Here is a 24,740-nt window from a genome sequence, read left to right on the forward strand (position 1 = left end):
TACATATATTATATATATATATATTATATATCTATATATTCTTTTTTTCTAAAAAATTCACAGCTGCTCTAGCAATGTAATATTAGGCCTGTTTCCCCATGTTCCTATCAGCATTTATTTTGATCCCTTTAGCCCATCTGGTCCTCAATTAACTTATATTATGAGAACCATATTTTGCTAGATTGGTTCTTAGCCAACAGATACAATCTGTTGCCAGGACCATACTCTTTCCAAAACAAGCATTTCCAGTTGGCTATATCCAGTGGAACTTTTGTTCCAGTGCTATAACCCCTCAGGGATGCAGGGTTACCTCCATAGTATGAGTGTTAAGGTGAGACTTTGGCAGAATATTTTGGCTCTCTAAGTTATTTTTATCTCACCAGAAACTATGGATTATGTTTATACTCAGGCTTAGATCTACTACTAACCTCATGCAGGTGTGTGTATGGTCTTCAGATATCTATTTTATTTATCTTATCCAAGGTTCTATTCAACTCCTTAACTTCTCTCTTATTTTTTGTTAGATTTATCTGTTTCAGAGAGGGGGAAAAATGAAAGCCCACCACTATTATTATTTTTGTTATATATTTCCATCCATATCTCATTTAAGTTTTTCCTTTAAAAATCTGGATGTTATAACACTTGGTGCATACTGGTCCAATATTGAATGCTTTATTATCCTTAGTAACCATAATAGCCCCTCCCCAAACATAGTATAGTTACTGTTCATCCCTTCTAATTATATCCATTTTACCCCCAACTCTGCCAGAGATAATGACTGTTATTCCTGCCTTCTCTTCGTTAGTTGAGATATAGTATATTCTGCTCCAGCCCCCCATCTTCATTCTATGTGTGTCTCTCATTTTCAGTGTGTTTCTTGTAAACATCACATTGTCAGGTCCTGTTTTTTTTTTTTACCTTTCTGCTATCCATTTTCTTCCCATGTGTGAATTCATCTTAATTGTGCCCAGTGCCATTAGTTGTGCATTTTCATCTACTCCATTCCTCCTCAATGTTTGTTCCCCCTCTTCTGTTCTTTCTGTCATACCCCTCTGCTAATATTCAGTTTCCTTTGTCTAATACCTATCCTATTCACATCCTTTCCCTCAAATCTTCCCCTATCCTCTCCCCTTTTGCTTCTAGTTCCAAATTGGCCTCCTTTCCAAAGATCACAACCTTATCCCTTCACCCTTACCTTTTATTTCTTGTTTTATCCACCTTTCCCAAAATCCCTTCCTTATCCCCCCAACTGTGCTTTTTCTATTTCTTGATTCCCATATCCCCTCACCTTACCCTCTTGATATGTACTCCCCTCTAGGTATTACTTAATTCCCTCCCTTTTCATATCTCCTTTTCTTCCTTTCTCTTATCCCATCCTTCCTTCTCTTATTCTCTCAGTCCACCAAAGGGACTCCCAGTCTCTCCTCTATCTCATCCCTCTTCCTTCTTGTTTCTCTGTACATCAAGAAATGTTTACTCTTCTAATTGTGTATATTGTTCACTCTTTAACCTAGGTCTGATAAGAGTTGAGTTTACCTCTTCACCCTTCATCCCTTTCTCTGTAGTAGTTCCTCTACTCACTCTTCCGCCATATGAGATAGCCATTCCACCCTGCCCTCCTCCCCTGGTCTATTCTACTACTATTTGGGCTCATTCCATTAGATTCTCCTAACCTTCAGTCTTCCAACAATATCTTCCCCTTCAAAATAACCAGGCAATGATGCCATTCCCAGAGGTCATAGATGAAATTTTCCTTTGCCAGAATCAAACAATTTGACTGTTTGGATTGCTTATGATGAATCTCTCATTACCTTTTTATGTTTCTTATAACTTAATTTTTCGACTGAGTTCTGAGTTTTAATCTAGGAATACTTCAAACTCCTTTAGTTTGTTAAATATCCATGTTTTCTTTTATAATCATGCTCATCTTTGTTGGATGTCATTCTTGGTTGTAAGCCTAGTTCTTTTGCTCTACAAAATAATGTGTTTCATGTCCTGTAGTCTTTCAATGTTGTGTCTAAGTTGTATATTATTCTGACTATAGCTTTACAGTATTTAAGTTTCTTCTTGTTGCTTATAGTTCTTTCTCCTTAACCTGGTGGCTATGGAACTTAGCAATAATGCTCCTGTGCATTTTCATCTTTGGGTCTTTCTGAGGTGGTGATTGGTGGATTGTTTCAATTTCAACCTTACCATCTGTTTCTAGAATTTCTGAGCAGTTTTCCTTGATGATTCTTAGAGTAGTGCATCTAAACTCTTTTTCTGATTGTAACTTTCTCGGAGTTCACTATGTTTATATTGACTCTCCTTGATCTATTTTCCAGGTCAGTTGTTTTTATGATAAGATGCTTCAAATTCTCTTCTATTATTTCATTCTTTTGGTTTTGCTTTATTATTTTTTAAAATAAAAAACCCTTACCTTTCACCATGGAATCAATACTGTATATTGGTTCCAAGGCAGAAGAGTGGTAAGGGCTAGCAATGGGGGTTAAATGACTTGCCCAAAGTCACACAGATGGGAAGTGTCTGAGGCCAGATTTGAACCTAGGACCTCCCATCTCTAGGCCTGGCTCTCAATCTCCTGAGCTACCCAGCTGCCCCTTGCTTTATTATTTCTTATTGTCTTAGGAAACTGTTAGTTTCCTCTTGTCCAATTCTAGTTCTTAATACACTATTTTCTTTTGTAAGTTTCTGGATCTTTTTTCCATTTGGGTGATCTTACATAATTTTCTTGCATTGCTCTTATTTTTTTTCTGATTTTTCCTCCACCTCTTTCATTTGTTTTTTGAGATCTTTTTTGAGATCTTCCATGAACTCTTTTTGAAATTATGGCAATTTATTGTACTTCTTTGCTGTTTTTGAAGTAGGTGTTTTCATTTTACTGTTTTCTGAATTTGAGTCAATCTCCTCTCTCCCTATAATAGCTGTCGATAGTTATGTTCTTTCTCCTTTACTTGCTCATTTTTATTTTATTTCTTTATTTTGATTTTAGTGGTCAGGCCAATAGGCTTAATTGTTGGATTTTTCTCGAGTCCCAGGGTTCCTGTTGTGCTGATGATTTTCCATACTCCTCCTGTCCTATCACTATTGCCCTGGACAGAGCAGGTGTCCAAGTCCTCAATCTCCTGAGCTACCCAGCTGCCTTAGGTCTCCAAAGTCCCTAATTTATTAGCAATGAGTCTTGAATTCCTGACCTTACAGCCTGGTACACACTGAAAATCCCCATTTTGGGGCCAGCCAGGGTATCAGGAGAGCCAAGGCTGCAACAAATATAGCTGTTTCCATTGCCCTTTGCTTGCTTGCTGATTCAGATTCCAGTGGTATCCTCAGGGATGCAGGCTTCCTGGGTGAAGCAAACTAGGTAAGGTTGCTAATCCTGTCCTCTGGGGCTGCTTTGTGGATTTCCTCTGATTTTTTTTTCTGTTCCTGTCCCCAGGGCCTATGGTAGTAGAACTCAGGCTAATGAGGTTAGAGACTTTTCTTCCTATTTGTCCTTGGCAGTTCAGCTTCACTCTGGACTCTTATCTGCCTTTGCCAATTTAAATGTTGATTTTATGGAGTTGTTTTTGGTTGTTGGTGGGTGCTTTTAGGAGGGTGAGAAAGCTTCATATCCTACTCCTCCATCTTCTCACTCCAAAAATTATTAATAAGAGAAAGCTCTAATATTAGAGTTTGCCAATTTTCTAGACAACAACATAAATCCTATGAAAGATAGGACCCTAGAGGTCATCTAGTTCACTCTTCACATTTTATAGAGGAAGAAAATGAAGTCAAGACAGTCGCTTAAGATAATAGTAAATATCAAAGATAGTTAGTCCTCTGACTTTAAATCCAACATTTTCAATGCTGATATCATTCACACTTCTTAGAGTTGGTCTGATAGCTGGAATACTACTTAAAGAAATCATCTGGGCTATAGTAAGAGATATATTGCTTTCAGGAATAAGGAAATGATAATCACATTGTACTCCGCCCTGATCTGATTATAGCTAAAGTAGTGTAGCACTAAGGTGCTTCAATAAGAGGAAGAGGAGGTCCAAGAAGGCTGGGCTAACAGTCAGAAGGTTTCTAGAGAAAAGTGGGACTTGAGCTGGGTTCCTAAAGGATCAGAAAGGTTTAGGTAAGTAAGGAGAACAGCAAGAGTGAAGGAATGGGAATGAAGATAGTATGTGTGGAACAGAGGATGAAGGCCTGGCCAAAGCAAAGGAGTGATAGAATGGCAAAGGAGAGTGGGGCAAGACTATGCAGGTCTCTGCATGAGACTTGACAGATGGTCATGGCTTCATTGCCTTAGTATTTTGAGGGCCCTGAAGTTTCCCAAGTAGTAAATGGAGTGATTTTTCCTAGTTGCATAGAGGTCTTGGGCGCAGCCTCTGTTAGTGAAAGGAGAAGAAAGAAATGAACTCTGCTTTCCCTGCCCCACCCCTTACTTATTTCATTTCCAATTTTTCAGCTCTCACACCATGTACCATTAAACTTCATACCATTTGTCAAGTTCACTTCTGGCAGCTCTAGATAGAGTTTTGTATCTTCTATTCCATTCATCTACAAAAACCTTTACTGCCAAAGGGCACCTATTATCAGCTCTGCTGGGTCAGCAAGCACTGTATGATACTGGCGAGCTACACTTATTTGAACACTGAGACCCTCCCCACCCCCCTCAAAAAAAGTAATAATGATAGCGGAGTCACTGCTGTCATACTTGTAGTAACTGTCTCTTAGAGCAGACACACTCTCCATTCCCCGTAAAAAAGATGTACTTGAAAGCATATGATGACCATCTTCCAGATCTCATACAAGAATGTATGAAGCATTTCCAGTTGGGAATTAAGCCTGAGTTTTGAGTCATTAAATATAAAAACTATTACTACATGGCTGCTGCAAAGTTAACAGTGTGCCCTTTCACGGATGCTGAAACCCAACTGAAAGGCTCCTCTCATCCTATTCAGAGGGAGCTACAAGAGCCTCAGTGCAAGAAACAAGGTCAGTCCCAAAGTCATCAGCAGTAAAGTGGGGACAAAAAGGTTAAAGACTAGCCATTACTCAGAGAACACAGACATTTTAGAAATTATTTGCTCACCTCAAATTCCTCCTGGCTGGGCCTTTTCCGTCTTGAGATATCCTTCTCCTCATTCTAAGGCCAGTTTTTCTGTTGCCTCTTTGTCCTCCCTGCTGTCATGCCTCCCCAGTGCCCTTTGCTGCCAAGTGAGTATTCACTGTTCTGCTACATGGGTGGTGTGTTTTCCTACCACACTCTGGAGACAAGCCACATTGACTGCAATACTTCCTGCCTAACCTGAATATCACCAGTGTGGTCTTAAAATCTACCTTCACTTAGGAGGAAAGAGAAGAAGGAAAAAAAAACCTAACCAAAGGGGGGCAGAATCTACACAGCCCATCTCACTAACATGCTCTTTACACATTCAACTCATTTAAGTGAAGTGACTGGTCAAAAGGTTTAAGTGATCAGTCTAATATGAACAGATGTCTGGGCTTGCCTGAGACAGTCCTGCTTACAACGCTATGTCCTGACTAGACCGCAGTTATTCCTAGAAATACTATGGTCCCATGCCAACATGAGGTCCCTTGTGGCCAAATGTGAAATGCTGCCAGTCCCTTTGTGAATCATCACTTCTGTGAAAACCTCAGGACACAGTCGTTTACCTGGTTATCTAGAGTGCTTAACAGTTTATTAACATAATGGAGTTGAGATTCTTGACTGAAGAAGACAGGTCCCTGGGATCCAGGCTTCTTCAGGGTAGTGATCACTAAAACCAAGGAACTTTTAGATCTGAGGGGATATCTCGGGCCTATATAATCCAATGGCCTCCTGTCCTCTTGCCATCCCTTCCTGCTCCCAATCCTGTCTAGGCCTGAGGACAATCCAAGAACCAGTGAGAAGGAAGAGGATCTGCCTCTCCCCTTCTTCCTTCATCTTTCCCATCACCTATGTTTGATCTTGTGATTTGTCAGGCTGCAACTGAGCAGAAATACGGTTAATTTAGTACAAATTGTGGGCCTGTATCCATAAACGAAGTAGATTATGCCTCCTTCTATATCTGTAGTAAAGTTAACTGAAGGGAAGGAAGCATGTGATTACTAGAAATTCACAAAGAGCTTTCAGCAGTTTAATCAGAAGCAGCATCCATGCATGGAGTCTGGAGTAAAAGGCCAGGGGGACTTCTGGTTTGAAGCCCACCTAGCACACACTTTTGTTAGACTCTTTAAATCCATAGGAAATTAGTCCATTCTGGGGCTGCTCTAGGCACAGTGTGCTAACATGGCAGCTGCACCAAGAGGGAATGAAATATGGCTTAAATAAGGAAACAGTTCCACATTGAGGAGGTATAATTACTGTCATAAAAGAAATGGAAATGACATGGTTAAAAGAGGAAAAGAAAAATAGAGGGTGAGACTTTTCTGTAAGCCAGTTTTAAAACAATTACTCCTAAAAAAGATGGAATGAATGAATGAAAAAGCATTTATGGAGTGCTTACTATGTGCAAAGCCTTGTGCCAAGAGCTGGTGATACAGAGAAATGACAGACCATGCCAGCTCTTCAAGATCTTCCATTCTAATGAGAGACACAACACACTTTGGAGGTTCCAGCTCCAACCCAGAGGCTCCTTAGTGTGTGGTGGTCAAGCAAATGCCAGGTAAGCAAGCACATATCATCATTGAATGCCTTTATGTTAAACCTTTTGACAGTGCCAATAAATTTGGTGGTGAAACATTTTTTTTTTCTGGGCTGTGACTGCTGAGGAGGTGGGGATTATAGCACCTGAGAAGCAGTTGCTAGAACACATCTCTGCCAGGACAATTTCCCTGTGCTACAGCTTTGAAGGTGGACAATGTGGGGGACAAGATGGAACAGGGCTAGTGGTGTTGTGGGGGAATTCTGTTGTTCCTGAGGCTTTCAAGTAGTGTCCTGCACTGCCTCTGAAAGGGTCCAAAAAGAGGTATCGGTTAAGGTGATAGAAGTGATTTGATCCTCCCTATATATGCCATCTCCTGTCTGAGGTAGTCAGGCAATGCAGTGCATAGAGTGCTGGACCTGGAGTCAGAAAGATATGAGTTCAAATCTGACTTCATATATTTCCTAGCTATAGGAGTCTGGGCAAGTCACTTAACCTCTATTTGCCTCAGTTTCCTCAACTGAAAAATGGGGATTAAAATACCTACCTCCCAAGACTATTGAGAAAAGATCAAATGAGATATCTGTAAAGTGTTCTGCAAACTTTAAAGTGTTATATAAATGTTAGTGACTGTATTTGTTCTGACTATTGTTATTTATGAGAAGGACTTGCTGCTCTAGCATTATTTCTTAAACCTTTGAATCTAATCCAAAGAAACTAGCATGAAGATCTTGTTTCCGAAGGGATGGCTGTTCCCCTCAGAGACACTTAGGTTAATTTCTTTTTGGACTTCATTTTTGTAATCAAGGCAGCTAGCTTATCCTGTACTTGTCAAAATGTCCATTGTCCACTACAGACAGTGACCTTTCCATTCAATCATCCACTATGAAGCCTTGGAGACCACAGAGCTGTTTAAAGTAGGATGTAGGCTCCTTGTGGGCAAGGAAGATTTTCCTTCTGGTCTTTGGTTCTCCAGCTCCTGGGACAATTCCTGACACATAATAGGCACACGGGGAATGTTTCCAGATGATTTCTCCTCAATATTGCTTTTTTATATTGTTGACCTCATCTGAATACATGTAAAGCATTCACAACCCAGTGGGGAACATGGAAGTTCTATATTTCTAAATGGTACTCTAATTCTTAAAAGCCTGAGAATAAAGGAACCTTACTGGAATCTGAATTTTCTAGCACTAATTTTTGATTTCAGTATTTCACACGTTAGTGATTTCATCTCTGTTGATAATAAGCCCAGTGATATTGATGATAACCTCTCTACTTTGGGCAGAGTCTAAATGAGTTTTTCTGACTCCATAAGTCATCACCTGATGGCCAACCAATGACTCCAACCCAACTGGATTCTTCCTCTATTTCTTTTTTCCCCCATTTGAATAAGTTTATTTAGTCAATTTAGAACATTATTCCTTGGTTACAATAATCACATTATTTCCCTCCTTCCACTCCACCCACTCTTCCCACAGCCTACATGCAATTTCATTGGGTATTGCATTCTTCCTCTATTTCTGACTCTTACCCCAACCACTCTGTACCTGGATGAGCTGTCCATGGGTGCTATCTGATTACCCACAGAACTAATCAGATACTACTTTATGATCCAAATTTAGAGCATGTTTGCAACTACCTATTGAGGAATTTCACAGTGACAAGACCAAAGCTTAACGGACCTAATGAACAAAGCTCAGAGTGAACAAGTCATGCGACCTTGGTTATCTTTCTAGTGTGTTAGCATTGATGATCAGACAACCTCCAGGGCCATTTGTTTCCTCTTCCTTTTCTACCTGTCTAGGTCTCCTTTCAGTTCCAGAAGTGCCAGAGAGGTGAGACAGCAATAGGTCTGGAAACATAGATATTTCTCAACTTAACTAATGATTTGTATCTGATGAGTTCATTTTCACATGATTCAGGGGCCTGGCTAATGAGCCCAGTCCTTAGAAGCATGCACTGAATGCCTCTGGTGCATTTCCCTTGTGTATTCTGGAGCATGCCTAGACATTTTGGAACTGGTTCCAATCTGCTAACAACACAGTTAAGGGGAGCCTCTGATTAGCCATGGCTGTGTGACTAGTCCTGGAAAGGAGGGCATTTAAAAGGCAAAACCATGAGGGAGAGATGGAGCTAGTCTTGCTCTTGGAAAGGGACACCAGAGCACTGAATATACTCATTAATTTTTTGGAACTTGGAAACTGTTTTCCCATAGAAATAATGTTAGAAATGGTGACTAGCTTTCTAGGTTAGCCCACAGAAGCCTGTTCAACCCACAATGTACCTAAAATACTGTACATTTGCAATGAAAAGGAATAGAAAACAAGACTGGTAATAGTAGCAATTAGAGGAAATAGAAAAATAATTTAATAAGAAAGTGTTTTATGTAGAAAGCTAGTGCTTGAGGGAAAGAGTTTAATGAGAAGAGGAGGAGGTAGATGGAAATTATTGTGGAAATTCTGAAGGGGCATTAGGGATATTTTTGAAAGCTTTATTAAATCTAATTTCACCTCAAAACCTGTGGCTTTCATTTTCCTTAAGACACTCAAAAGCCTTTTTCTTTTTACATTAATGACTCATGGAATACACTTTCTCATTCCCTTTGCCTCATGGAATCTCTCCTCCTCCAAGCTCCAGGCCTTTCCTGCTTCCTCCTGCTGCTTGCCCTTCCCTCCTTCCCCTTCTATTTTCCTACATGGGTATTTTGTTGTTTTCCCCATTATCGTGGAAGCTAGCTCCTTCCAAATGGGAATTGCTTTATTCATTGTATTTGTTGCCCCAGACACTAGCCCAGTACCTAGCATATAGTAGGCACTTAATAAATGCTTCTTGATTGATGGTTTTGAGTTCTCAGATGAGTGACAGGAAGAGGGAGAGAAGAAGAAAGACTCTCTACTTCTTTCAGGTGTTAGGATGGGCACAATTGTGAAACAACTTAGTCACTTTCATGGTTTTTAAGCCACATGGAATAAAAAGTACCATACTTAAATCATCTTAAGATGCTAGCTGTGGAGGCAGTTGGGTAGCTCAGTGGATTAAGAGCCAGGTCCAGAGATGGGAGGTCCTAGGTTCAAATCTGGCCTCAGACACTTCCCAGTTGTGTGACCCTGGGCAAGTCACTTAACCCCCATTGCCTAGCCCTTACCACTCTTCTGCCTTGGAACCAATACACAGCATTGATTCTAAGACAGAAGGTAAGGGTTTTTTAAAAAATAATAAAATAAAATAAAATAAAATGCTAGCTGCAAACTGTGATACTTGGTCTTCATAGCATCTTCAACTTTTAAGCTATCTCTGAGCAATGTACAATGACTCCTAAGTTCAATGTGCAACTGTTTCCAGTGAGATGCTTTTCTTGTTATCATTTTTCTAGCTTTGGCTATGTACAACACATTTCTCACTGCAGCTATAAGGCAAACAGTAATTTTCCAAATATCCAACTGTGAAGTGCCAAAAGAATAAGAGGAATCAGGGGGAAACAACTTAGCTAGAATATAGTTTTCTAGTGAAAACATCTTTTGAAACTCTCATTGACAAAACAGACTAAACATAACCGATTTTCTTAAACTTCTCTTTTCCAATCTATCACTTCATTGACTTGAGTAAACCATAGATTCCACCCCCTCTCTGCTTTTGTCCTTTGGAGTACAGCATCCGACATTTTGGAAATGTTAGCTCTCTCCCCTTATCTCCCTGGAAGTGGTGTTTATTTTTAAAGGGAGGATGGGGAAGGTTCCATGGCACTAGGGAGGATGTTCTGAAAAATCCAACAGGAGAGAGTTTGTCAGCACAAGTTCTGATCTACATCAAGAGCTCCAAAATGTGCCACTAGGGAACTATCCTGCTTTCATCCAATGATGATTTGGCCTTTGGGCTGAATAGAGCTCCTATTCCATAGCCAGGGCTTATGCCTGTCAAGGACTGCAGTGCTTGGCCTAGAAAACAGCAGGGGTGGGGTGGCAGGGACAGTGGTGGTCTCAACCCTTCCTATTGGCAGGAACAATGAAACTTTCCTTTTCTCCTGGAGAACAGCAGGTCCTCTGCAAGCAGGAGGGACCTTTTGGAACTGCCAGCCAGGTATTCATTCAGTAACATTCTATTCATGGAGATCTCTGATGAACTCACTCACAAAGAGATTCCAACTGGGCAAAGTTCACTCTATCCTAGTGAAGACAATTTTGCAGCCTTATTTTTTTGTGACAAAAAGGCTAGAAGTAGGTTGGAGATTATGAAAATACTATAGTTATTGTGAATAACAGGAATCAAATAGGAATTTAAAGGGAACACTGTATAGGAAACATTTTGGCATAGATAGTCCTCGCAAAGAGATTTCATTCTTCCAATAACTTTCCTGAATTACTGGAGCCAAAGATGCTGAACCAATTTTCAAACCTCTACTCTGACCCTCATTTAACCTTAACCCCATTTCCCTTAAGAATAATCTGGGGTATACAGTAATCAGAGCACGTTAATCCTCTTCTCGAAAAGTTGCAGTGGTCTGTCCCTGCCTGATATGAAGTAGGATAATACAGTGGATAGGGCATAGTACCTGCTTCCAATCCCACCTCTGATACTTACTCCCTGTGAGAGCTTAGGAAAGTCACTGGATCTCTTGGGACCAGTTTCCTCACCTAGAAAACAAAGGGTTTTCCCTTTTTGTCAGTGATCTCTAAAGCAGGTAGGGAATGACAACATCATTGACAAGGGGCAGCATCTATGACCCCAATCAACCAACTGTAGTATGGGAAGGTGGGCTACATCCCAACCATCCACAGCCATACCCTCACCATTTTACCAGTATCCTTCTCTTTGCTAAAAAAGATCTCCCCTTCCTTTTCTGTGGAGCCGTCAGGTGTCTGCTCCTGAGTGCAGGTGAAATGTAATCTAAATGAAACTCACTGCAGTGGTGCCATTGGGATATTTCTGCTCCCAATACTTTCTCTTCATACCAGACCTTATAAGAGTTGGGGAAGTCATTCTGAGAGCTGGCTCCATACTGCCCCAGGGCATGGAACCAACAAGCATTTGACAGTCATTTCTAGGTCCCAGGCACAGTGCTAAGCCCGGGGATCCAGAGGACAAAAATTAAACAAAAGAGCACTCCCTGCTCACAAGGAACTTATATCCTAAGGAGGGAGACGGCATGGAATTTTGCTAAAGCTTTCATTTGCCCATCTCACTTCCCTCCTTCCCAGCCCCTAACACAGTGGTTAACTCAAGGATGGAATATTATTTTACTTTTATATCATCCTTTAATAAGGAATCATTTTGGGGTAGATTTAATAATATATAATTAACATAATAATGCATGTACAGTTTATAAATAAATACATATACAATGCAGACTTGGCTCAAAGTTTTTCTTGCTTTTACCAATAAGAGTATGCTGTTCAAAATGCTTGAGAGGCCACTGCTCTAGACTCATGGTCCTGTCACTTCTCAAGTAAAGTTTCAATTCCTTTGTCTGGCATGGAAGTACCTTCACAATCTTTTGGCCACCCTACCTTTGGCCTCCTACGTTCCCTGCTCCTGCAAACTGTACCCCTCTTTGCCCCCTGGACTTTTCAGCCTATATCACTTTTCTCACACTGACCCAGGTCACTGGTGACTCTGGTGACTGGAATGACTCCTCCCTTAAATCCAGCTCAAAAGCCACATATGCATTACAGGGAGTGGGTGACAGTGTGGTGTAGTAGAAAGAGCACTTAAGGTCCAGCTCTATATCTGTGTGACCCAACAATGAGCTCATCCTGAACACTGAATTCAGAACAATTCTTCTCTTTGGACTTCACATAGCTCTAATATATGAATATATTTTTGGAATATTGTGTTACAGCTCTGTGTTTACTGGCCGTCCCCCATACCTGGAATGCACTCCCTACTTACTTGTACCTTTGGAATGCCTAGTTTTCTTCAAAGAGCTATTTTTACATCAAACATTTCTGGGTCTCTCCTCTCCCAAGCCTCCCCCCAACCCTAGCCTCTTACCAATCACTTTGTATATATTTGGTATTTCCCTAAGTTTGCATATGCTTATGTTTCCCAATAGAATGTAAGCTTCTTGAGGGTAAGGACTCTTTCCCCTTTTCATTTCCAGTACCTGGCAAAGGCCTAGAACATAGTAGACATTTAAAAAGATTGTTTTTTGCTCCTTCCTTTGCTAGACTATCACATGCATGAGGGCAGGGATGGTCCAAACTTTCTATCTCTGTACATGTTAGACACTTAATAGATATTTCTTGAACAGCTGATGGGGAATGGAGATTTCAAAATTCCCAGAAAATGAGCCCCCGGAAATATCTTTATGATAACAGGAACAAAGAGTGGTCCTGAGTAGCAATGACCTGAGGAGAGGAAAAGCTGATGAACTGCATGTAAATGTATTTAATTAAGAAGCTATTAGTCAGGAAATTGTTTTGATTACAGATTATCTAGAGGAAGTGGGTACTATATTTAGCAGCCCCAAAGTTCAGTGTAACAAGGCTTCACTTCACTGGAATATTAAACAGAAATATTTTGTCTGCTCACATATTTCCTTTTATGGATATACACAAAAGGAGTGATGCACTGAAGTGTACAGTTGAAATTGTGAACTGATTTGAAATGAAAATGCAAGATTATTTGGCCCATGGCCACCAGCCTTCCTTTGGGAATCCTCCTATTTAGCCATTCTCAAACCCACAGGTATCTAATATTTTCCTCCCTTCAAGGTATTTTTAAAGGCCCTTTTGGTGAGTTTGCTTGTGAAGCCAGAGATGCTCACCTTGTATTTGATAAAACATAAAATGTCTGACTACAATGAATTCCCCCCAGATTTTCATACACATGGTATACCAACTGCTTGGAATTGTTATATAACACTGTCTTTTTAAACCTATGGTGTTACAGGACTGCTTTATACAAAGATGTTGTCTTTTCCTTCTGCATCATTACTGGATCATTCTCATTAAAAAAGTCTGTTATAAATCAGAAATGGCCATCTGCTTGGGTGATCAAAATGTGGATCTACCCATGTGCTACTAAAATCTTTCTCTCTCTCTCTCTCTCTCTCTCTCTCTCTCTCTCTCTCTCTCTCTCTCGCTGATATCATTGATTCTCTTCAAAAAAAGGACAAACAACAACAATAAACCAACCAATCAACTAAGCACCCAGGATCCTTGGACAAATCTCATTTAAATCTAACAGAATTCCAGCTTCAGGAGTGGAGACTGTCTACTCAATGGGTGTCATGGTGTATCTTTCTATGTGGGTAAATTGGAATACACTCAGGGCTTCCTTATGGAATGACAGTGGCTTTCTGGCATCAGAATTCAAATACCACTTCTCATGGAATGCAGCATTAGTCTTTTAAAAATCGATTTCAATGAGTTGTGTTCTTACCATATGCTTAGATAGACCTTTCTGAAGCAGTTGAAAAAGGAAGCAATAATTATCCACAGGCTTCCTGATAAGAATTCAAGACTTTTATTTATCAGGTCCATGAGCCCTCCAAGTATACCTTCAGAGGCACATTACCTAAGTATTACCTCAGAGAAAGTAGTGGCTTTGCATATATTTGAGAAAATTGCTTGGAACCCTTCCTTGATTAACTCTGGAAGGATGCTTTTTAGCTTGCTGCCTGGCCCACTCTTGGTTGGTAGGTCTCTTGTTTCTTTGAAGTTGACAGCTCTATTCTTTTAGGCTTTTGTTTTTGTTTTGGAGGCTGGGCATAAATCAACCAATCAATAAATACTGATTTTTTACCTACTATATGTCAGGCATTGTGCTGGGTGCTGGGGATATAAGTACGAAAGGATGAAGCAATCCCTACTCACGAGGAGTTTACATATTACTGGAGGTGACAATAAGCCCAAATTTTAAAATATACATATACATAAATATAAAAAATACAAATATAAAGCAAGTAAATAGGAAGCAACTTGGAAGGGAGGGGCACTAGTATTTGGGGGAATTAGGAATGGCTTTATGTGCTTAAGCTTCGTCTTAAAGGGAAAGAGGTAGTAGTGAGGGGCAAGCGCATTCCAAGCCTGGTGGGTGGCCAATGGAAAGGCCTAGAGATAAACAATTGTGTATGAGAAATAGAGAGAAATCTAATTTGTCTGGATCACAAGGTGAAAGAAAGGGAATAATGTCCAATGAGGCTGGAAAGATACATTGGACTAGGTAGGACTGTAAAAGCAAAACAAGGGAGTTTTTATTTTATCCTAGAAGCCAAAGGAAGCTATTGGGGTCGACTGAGTAGGGGGCTGACATGGTCAGATTTAGAATTAAAGAAATTCTTCTAGGAAGTAGAACATAGGATGAACTGGAGTGGGGTTTATTTTTGAGTTAAGGAAACTAAAAAGCTGTGGCAATAATCTTGGTGAGAGGTGATCTGGTCTGAACTAAGGTGGTTGCTGTGAGAGTAGAGAGAAGGGTCAGATGTGAGAGACCTAAAGAAGAAAATAGCAAGATTTGGCAACTGGAGTAAAGGATAATGCCAAGGTTACAAACCTGGGAGAATGGAAAGAGGGTGGTACCATCAGTAGAAATAGAAAAGTTTGAAAGAGGGGAAGATTGGATCTTCAAGACATTCTCTTTGAGATTTGGATCAGAGTATAGACAAAAGGCATGTCTTAAGCCAGCTAACCATGATCACTATAAAGTGAGATGTGTAGCAAGTAATCCTTTTAGGAAATCATTTATCAATCAAGCTCATTCTATACAATGATGGAAAGATCTGTTTGAAAAGGATATCACCGATGAATGTTTATATACATTTCTATGATGGAGATATGGCTAAACTGGTGGAATGTTGTTGCATTTTGGGACAAAGTAGTTAACTGGTTGGCTACTCCACTGAGAATCCATTTTGCAAGAATATATTTTCTGGGAAATCTTTACTGGAAAATCTGATTATGGATATTACTTCTTACCAAGGGAAGAACAATCTACTTGGGGCAGTTGTTTTATTTAAAACTAAATAATGTATTGTTGTGATAAATGCTTTATATACTCTCTTGAGAAAAAGAAATCTTATATGTTATTGTTCTAGACTATAATTCACAGATGTGACATAAGAGCTACATTCTTTTTAGCTAATAAATTGCAATTTGCTATAGTCATAATATTATTAAGTTACAAATATCAAAGCTATGAAATAGAGCATTTCTAAAAATGCTTTCACAATTCCAAAAAGGTCATTTGTAAAATAAAAAGAACTTGAAAGAAATATTTTAATATTGATACTTTCATTAGAGCCTAAGGTAAGAGCTTATATTATTTTTATTAACTTGAAGTGACCAATATTATTCCCAGTTTACAAAAGAGGGAATCATAAAGCCATAATATGTAATTACGACTTTTTCTGGGAGGGCATAGTCCCTTGGGAAAATCACAAATTCATTCTATTAAACTAAAAGCGATAAAGAGGCACCAATTTCAGAGTTTCACTTTGGTTATGAGAATTTGTGCCTCATTCTAAATGTACAGTTACATTCAATTACACGTTCCAGTGGAAAACAAAGTAATTATTTCAAGTTGCATATTTATGCAGAGAGACGGCGGTACAGTCCAAATTAAATGTCTTTTGTTTACCATGGTTAATGAAGTGTAACAAGGCTAAATTCAATGCATATCAACTTAATTATGTCTCAGAGGTAACACTTTGCTAAAGTTTCATCAGAAAGAATATTACTTTGTACCATCAAAATAGTTCATCAAATGTTGAACAATCTCAGCTTGTGCATGCAATTCAGAGTGCTAGAAGAAACACACTTGTTGGAGCATTTTGATACTATTGAAGAGAAATAACCGACAAACTCTATAAGTTGTAAGCCATGGGAAGTCAAGATTTCAGATTGTACGGTTGTAAATGTCATACCTTCCCTTCCCACTAACTTCAATTCTATTTACTACCTTGGAAGGTTATAACTCCAAACAAAACAGCAAGATCATTTCGAACAATCTCCTTAACCGAAATTAGGTTATGAGAGATGATTGTTTATCAATTACTTGACCTTTAGTATTTTGAGGACTCATTTTGTCTTACTGTACAAGAAGGAAAAGGGACATCATTTGTATATGTACAGAGTAGGCATTCTAAGATTTGTCACATATTCATTACATGTGCATGTATATGCATTTATGTGTGAGGAACAGTGATGTTGGAATGGATTTTAGGGCTAAGAAATGTACATTTACTCCATTTGATACCAGGAAGTTTATGCCAATATGAGGCACTCAGTCCTTGATGGAGTTCAGCGGTATAGGCTATAATGTCTTCATGCCCATTCTTTTGCCCACTATTTTCTCGAAATGAAAAATTTCAAGGTGAAACCTCATGCCAGTTGGGGATAAAGAATGGGCTCCAGAGAAAAGGAATACAAGATAATTCCTTTCTTTTTTCTGGACTGCATTTCCAAATAGGAAAAGCAAGTTTATTTTCTGAACTTGTTCTGTGACCCAGTAGGGACAGAAAATGGCAAAGCAGCCTCGGGCATTTGCTCATGGACTCACCTGAGGCGTTGCCATAGCAGAGTCCTCAGGCAGAGTAAAATTCAAGACATCAGGATGTCTGGAGACCAATGGAGGATCAGACAACATAGACGGGTGGATAGGATAGTTAGAGCTGCTTACATGTTTATTCTTTTTCTTATTCTTTCGGCTTGAATCCTTCTTTTCCTTGTGCTTTGGAGGTTCCCCTCGGTAAGCCAACATCCTGTCATCACCCAGGTATTGCATCATTGAACTCTCAGCTTCTGGGGCTACAAGAAAAAAAGAATGTGAATATATGATTAGGCTGAGGGATGAAAAGTCTCACTTTAATGCTTACACTTGAATATACTTCTCTGCGAGCAAAAAGCCTCATTTCCTTCAACAGCTTCTTGTGAGTGTTGCTATATGACATTTCAAATGGAGACCACAACCCACAGTTTTCTGCTCAAGTGCTTGTCATATTGAATATATTTACGAAGATTTATGAGAAATGAAACACAACCATTATCTCAGCTTTTTACAGTCCTTTGAACCAGAATTCTTACTTTCCAGAAGAGAACTCTTATTAAATCAGAATTCATTGGCATAATGTGGCCAATGCAAAAAGCTGTTGTTTTGTACAGCATGATTGCTACAGAAGCACATTACCTTATCTCTTTGCCTCTGGAAACACCAGCAATTTACTGTATCTTGGAGCTTAATGTCTGCAGATTAAAAAAAATATCCATGTACAAGTGGAAAAATGCCTTGACTTAAGGGTATGGAATTTAGTAATTCTTGTACTTTACTAGTATCAAATTTTTAAAATGCAATCACTTTATGTAGCTACTTTATGCTCAGTTGGTCATGCTTCTGGAAAAATCCAAGTATTTAGACTTTACAGTAAAAGGAAATATTTAACAATCTCTCTATGGAGAAAAAGGCAGATAATGAAATGAAAATTAGTATAACTTGGTTTAACAGCAAGTTCCTAACACAACTTCCTGGCTCCTGCTTGAGCCATAAAATCACACTTGGGAATGATTCCAAGATGGCTGGTGTCAACAGTCTCCAATTAAAAGCTAATAGAAATAGATTTTCGTGGGGGGGGCACATAACAACGTGACTATTTAAATCTCCATTAAATTCACCACTTAGTACATTATTTCTAGGCCAATTAACAGTGTGAATTAATATGCATTGAATACCTAATGACCAATCTCTGAACCACCAATAAGAAAACTACCTGATGTATTCTTGCCAAACACACTGTAGTCCAGCTCAGGGGAAGAGAACCTCAGCAGGTAGGGAAGGCTAAGCCAAAGCTTGGCCCTCTACTTCCCTGCTTCTACTACTGGGCTTATTGCTAAGGATGTAATTTATGTGTGTGGGAGGAGAGGGAACAATTGGCATGGAGTCTATAGACATGGGTTTATCATTATGGGCAAGCCACTGCATTGCTTAGATCCTCAGTTTCCCAATTTGAAAAATGCAGGGAGCTGGATTAAGTCCTGTCCAGTTCTAAATCACTTGGTACTTGGAGCTTCTGTAATACAGTTGAAGTATGCAGTAAGGAGTTCATTTTGTGGAAAGGATGAAAGCTAGGTGTGGTGTTTTGTTATCCTTTCTAAGGGACCCTCAGGAGCAACACTAGTCATTCCCACCCTGAATCAAATAATGACAGAGGCTAATACTGAGTCTTTGACTTCCATCATTTCCCAAGGCCCATATCAAATGCTCTGCTCAAAGAGGGCTACTCTTATTTATTCTGTTTTAGTCACATGATATCAGCAAGCAAAGGATTTAATCTAGCTACTTGGCAGGTTCTCCTACGGTCAAGGTGGCAGTGAGATACTACAATATCTGTTAACAGCCAGAGAGGAAGGAGACTAAGAGGTAGCATATGCAGTGAAGGTGTTCTGGGTGCCAAATTGTGCTGATGAGATCAAACTGCCATTTTGGAACTATTGCTCTATTGGGGCCTCACTCCCTAAAAACGATTCTTGTCCTAGGAAGGGCATCTTATGGGGAGTGAGACTTTACATTAGGAAGTTGGTATCTTTCTTGGACCAAAAAGTGAGTGGCACTACAAAAATACATTAATGAGCAAAGTCCAAAGCAAAATCTTTGGGAGGGATGGGTATCCAAGTTGCTGGCAGTTTGGGTTGGGACACGTGGTAGAGCTATATTCAAGTTTTTCAAATGCCCCTCTTCATAAGACTGAACATAAAACTTCGATTTACAAATTCCAATCAACAATTTTTTTCAGGGAAAAGATGAAAGAGAACAGTGATCCTACTGATTCAGGCTCCTTCCTTTCATAAAGAAGTGTGCCTCTGGATGGAAGAAGTATGTGTTGCCAATGTCCTCAGCTTTCATTGCCACCGAAATACAGTTATCCTTTTGCTACCTGTCCTGCTGAAAATGTTGAGGCTTTCTAGATGCTGGTCCAGAATTGCTGCCTGTCCTGATCTTATCAATGGCCATTCTTTCATCTGCATACCTCCCCTCTGAGCTTATCTTTAATTTGTCCTACCCACCATACATAAAGTTGTTTGAATACTGCCTTCCCATTAGAATGAGGCCCTTAAGAGCAGGGACTCTTTTGCCTTTCTTTGTAAAGCAACAAGCATGTATTGCCATGGCTATGTATAAGGAACTGTGCTATATGCTAGGGACACAAAGACAAAAATGAAACTGTGTCTGCTCTCAAAGAGTTTTTTTTTTCTAAGCCAGGAAACTGCCTAGATCTAGACACATGTATATACATATAGCCATGTATGACTGTGCCTATGCAGAGGAAATACAAGGTGATGGGGAGCTGGGGATGGGATGGCACTAGGTGTTAAAAAGCTTAGGAAGGCTTCATTTGGAAGATAATGTTTGAGCTAAGCTCTGGAGAAAACTCGAGCTTCAAGAAGAAGCAGAGATGAGGAGAGAGCTCACTCTAGGGATGGGGTCAACTGGGGCAAAGAGTCAGGCAATGGGAAATCCAATGTCATGTATGAGGAACATCAAGTCCAGTACTTCTGGAGGGCAGCTTGTGAAGAAAAGTAACAACTAATATTCTTTGAGAAGTAGTTTGGAGCCAGGCTGTGAAAGGCTTTAAATGTCAAACAGAGGGATTTGGAACTGATCCACCGAGTGGTACTAAGGGAACCACAGGAGTTTACTGAGCATGGGAGGGACATGATCAGACCTGTGCTCTCGGGATATAACTTTAGAATCTGTGTGCTGGATTGTTTGGAGACAAGGGAGAATAATGTTATTACTGCTGACAAATGATTTCAATTGCTTTTCCCCCAAAAGGAATGACCTATGAGAAACACAAATCTAGGCATTTTCCACTGATTTCAGTCATTGCTCTTCTAATGAATTTCATTAAAACATTAGTGACCAAGGCTTTCACCTTGTTAAAGGTTATACATAAATTACATCATTTAGTTTAGGTTTCATTCTTATCACTTTAAGGAAGTCTCAGGCCTATAGTATGTAAATGTGTCACAGTCAAGTGCTAAATGTCCAAGGAAGGCTAAACCCTAAGAAGAAACTAGGCCCTGGGGGAGATATACATCCAATTCATCTTACTTGGATCTTATTGACTTTTCCAGACACTTCTATTGGCTACACAGGGGGCAAACCATAGCCCTCTGGTCAGATTTATTCTATAATCGAGGACTTAATATTTTTCATAATTAAAGGAAAAGATTGTGACACAGAGAAGCTTAAGTGGGAAAAGCAAATGTCTTGAATGTTGGAAATCTCATAAGCAAAAGAAATCTAAGTCCTCTGAGGCTAATTATCAGATAACTGGTGGGTGGGTGGTGGGACTAAAAATTTCCTTCCTATTCTTTGCTGACAGATCCCTGATTTGTGGCCAGCCCAAAGTACCAGGGAAGTGTGTAAGAGTCATCCAGTCCCAGGTAGCCTGACTCTACTTGAAGAGCTAACGTGGTTGGGTAGCTGAGGTGCCAGCCAATTTCCCACCCAGTTTGGATCCCATCCTGAGTTTTTGATTGAGTGGAAAGCATCATGTAGCACCTTCCTTACCTCCTTTCAGCCTCCATTTCCTCTTGGTTAATGTTTATGTGTTGGCTCCCAGAAAATCCATGGGTGTTTGTTGGAGTGGAGAGAGGGAGGAATGGATAGTAGCATGCACTAAGGCCAGAGCTGATGCCTCAGAGAAAGGCATCTGGGGGTAGAGGTAGGCTTAGAACACTAAGAAAAAAAATTTCCTATTCTTGAATTTTCCCATCTGTAATTCTGACAGTTTTAGATGTGAGTGAGTTTTACTATTCCAGGGACACAGAACCTTTTTACAGTTTGAAGAGAGCTGGCTAACTCACCTCTGCCACTTCGTCTGTGTATCCCATGTTCTCTGGGATCCCTCACCCAGCCGTATTCGGGGGGCATGGAAACAGGCCTTGGTTCACCTGGAAACAGTCCAAGAAGAACCAATTATTTTTTCACTCCATAATAATGCAAGGTTGCTGAAGGGGAAAAGATCCATTACGCGTTCCTTGCATAAAGAATATTAGTGTAGTCTCTGTATTTGCATACATCTATTATTAATACTGATGTTTTCCCAAATCATAATGCCTTGGCTCCAAACCAAGGTCCACAGAGCTGGTGCTAAAATTATAAATACACACACACACACACACACACACACACACACACACATATGAAGTTTGTTTTATCAGCAATACATTCGGTCCATATTAAAAATGTCACAGGCTAGCTACAGAAACATAGATAGCTCTATCTAAAAATCAGAGCAAATACTGGCCCTAGTAAATTAAATGCTAGGACAGAGGAAATTGGATAACAGCAATAACCTGGGAAGGAGAGTGGGGAGGGAGAGAAGATAGAGCAGGGATTTCAAAACAAAGGCCCCCAAATGATAGCACTTTGGGTAGTTTTCACTCAAGATAGCCATTAATCAAATAGGAGCAGCACAATAGGACAGGAAGCTTCTGCGTCTTTCTTTCCATGTATAGACTTGTCAGTGGCTTTGGGGGCCCAATCAATAAGCCAGGAATATTGTAAACCTGACTTCGGGGGATTATCTTTTTGACCTTGTCAATGCACATTATCATCACCAAGCACATAAAACAGCCCTCTAGATTGTGAGTCAACCCCAGTCAGAAACACACCACCAAATCCCAAAAGCTCTCCAAATGCCAAGCAAAGACTAGGTGTGGAGTCTATTTGTTTAAGGCTCAAGTTATTAGGAGAAAAAAAATTAGAATCTGCCCAGCTACCTTATTCCTTCAGAATAAGCCACGCTGACAGTACCCTAACACCTTACAAGAATTCCTTTACTCAGCCATTCAAATCTTCACTGTTAGTGATAATTATGAGAAACAAATTATATGCTCAGTGACTACACTGACAGGCTCATTTGGTTTTTCACTAATTGATTAAACATTTTACTGACTAATAGTCTTCACTTGATAAACAAAAGAAAATAGTGAATGGTAAAATATTTTTAAAGGGAGAATTTATCCATTTGTCATCACTTGCTCAGTACATATGGGAATTCCATTAGTCACTTTCTTTTATTCTATTAGTTCTTTTGTGACTGAAATAATCAGTTTAAAGAGGAACAATTAGAACAATAGTCATTTAGATTTATGATCCATTTTCTTAGTCTTGAATTTTATTTCCTCCTATATATTTTTCCATTACTTTGCCTCCACATGTCTGCCTTTGTGAGTTATTAACATTTGAACCCACTGTAACCAAATGACAGCTGTCTCAAAGGATTTGCCTTAAAAGTCAGATGAGCTGGATTCAAGTCTCACTTCCAGCACTTGCTATCTGTGTGAACCTGGGCAGGTCACAGGATCATTGAGCTCAAGAGGTAAGAGATTTCAGAGCTCATCTGGTCTAATTCACTCGTTTTAGCACAGAAGAAACTGAAGGCAGAGGACACAAATTGACTGGCCCAAGGTCTTGTGGGTAGTAAAAGTAGCAGAGCTGGAATCTGAAGCAAGATGCTCTGACTTAAAAGCCACATCAAGCAATAGAACCTAATAGAACCTAATAGAGCACAATCTCACACTGTCACAGCATAGTCATAACTAAATGTCACTGTAGGAGTCAAGCAGATATTTTTTGGATTCAATTAATATATTACACATTAATCATTAGTACATTCACTCAAAAAATCATGTACCAATTACATCACACTCATTGTTACATCATCATATAACTGTATGAAAATCCATGGTGGTCAGTTAATAAGCATTTATTAAGCACCTACTATGTGACAGATACTGTGCTAAGAGCTGAGTATATGCAATTGGCCCCACAGAATAGTCAATATCATCCTCTCCCATCTGTAGAATTGCCAATTAAGATGGTGGAAATGACCATAATTAATTCCACAATCGCTTCTTTAGGTAATACCCCATACCATTTTAGTTCTTATAATTTTCTTGGATCTGAAACTATGAAATATCAACTTGACTGTTTTGGAATAAGACTTTTTCAACCCAATACTTATTGTTATTAGATCACTACCCAAGGATAAAGTCTTCATTGGTCTGAAGCTGTTACTCTATGATGCAACCATCTGGATAGAAGTAGAAAAATGTAAGTATCTCAATAAATTTTTGGAAACATCCAATAAATTGACTATTCAGGCTCTATCCACAAGTTTCCACATGAAGTAACAGTAGTGGAAAGAGCATTTGACTTGGAGTCACAGGACTAGGGGTCTGAGCCTTATCTCTGGCATTACTACTTTTTTCATATTTCAGCTCCATGTGTGTATGATCAGGCTAAACAGACAAATTTATTTATTCTAGCTAGACACAGTCTAAATTTCACCCAGGGTTGTTTTAAGATTATTGGCAAATATTGAGGTGAATCAAGATCACTTTATTCCAACAAACAACAAACAAAGTACTCTCCCTTGACTCCAGCTAAGAATATATAACTGTGAATTGAGATATGAGTTGATATCACAGTGATCTCCTTTCCCCATTCCCCACGAAATCACCACAATTCCCATGAAACTCCCTCAAGTAAAAGCTGATGTTTTATTTCTAACTGGTCTTGACTGGCAGTGTTATATATATATTTTATAGGCAGACAAGCCACCTACTACTATGATGTATAGCCATTTGAAGTTTTCCAGAATGCAGAAAATCTTTGAACCTTGAGCTAGACACACCTAGGACAAACTAAGGCAAATAAAAGTGAGTCCAAGGAGTGGTACAAATAGATAGATAAAATGGATTTCAAACTAATTGAGACAAACATTAAAAGGAGAAAAATCATAAAAGGCTTAAGAGAGTCTGGGACCTATCTAACTATTCAGGTTAATGTCAAGGAAAATAATTCTGGTGGGGGTGCTGTGGTGTTGCTGATAGCAACAGAACTGTGGGCTAAGTGACATGCAGTTCTGATCCAACATGGCAGTTCTTAAGGGTGAAAATGCACACTGCAGTAAGATGGGAATAATACCTTCACTCATGGATTAGGTTTTGTTCAATAGTAGCCTTTCTCATTCAGGAGGTAAAGAATTGCTCTTTAGATTTGAAAAGAGGACAGAGAAGCTTAGTTTGTTTCTCCATTTCCCTCTTGTCCAAGCACTTGCTGAGCTTTGGAATGTGTTTGTGCCAATCAATGCAGAGA

The 24,740-nt window shown here is 39.5% G+C and overlaps 1 protein-coding gene across 11 annotated transcripts in view; it reads right to left on the minus strand.

Moving 5' to 3' along the window:
• The window catches only part of LOC103106019 (connector enhancer of kinase suppressor of ras 2-like), a 526,863-nt gene that overhangs the window by 134,922 nt on the left and 367,201 nt on the right, over positions 1 to 24,740 (minus strand). For 6 of the 11 annotated variants that reach the window (XM_056808954.1, XM_056808961.1, XM_056808955.1 and 3 more), the window contains 2 exons: positions 21,440 to 21,526; positions 17,136 to 17,383 (listed from right to left, as the gene is read on the minus strand). In XM_056808954.1, the coding sequence (XP_056664932.1) occupies positions 17,136 to 17,383; positions 21,440 to 21,526 (335 nt within the window). The remainder of the gene's footprint in view (positions 1 to 17,135; positions 17,384 to 21,439; positions 21,527 to 24,740) is intronic. The other 5 variants (XM_056808958.1, XM_056808963.1, XM_056808959.1 and 2 more) reach the window with 1 other exon arrangement.

Source organism: Monodelphis domestica, chromosome X (assembly GCF_027887165.1).
Source record: "Monodelphis domestica isolate mMonDom1 chromosome X, mMonDom1.pri, whole genome shotgun sequence".
Taxonomy (NCBI): Eukaryota; Metazoa; Chordata; class Mammalia; order Didelphimorphia; family Didelphidae; genus Monodelphis; species Monodelphis domestica.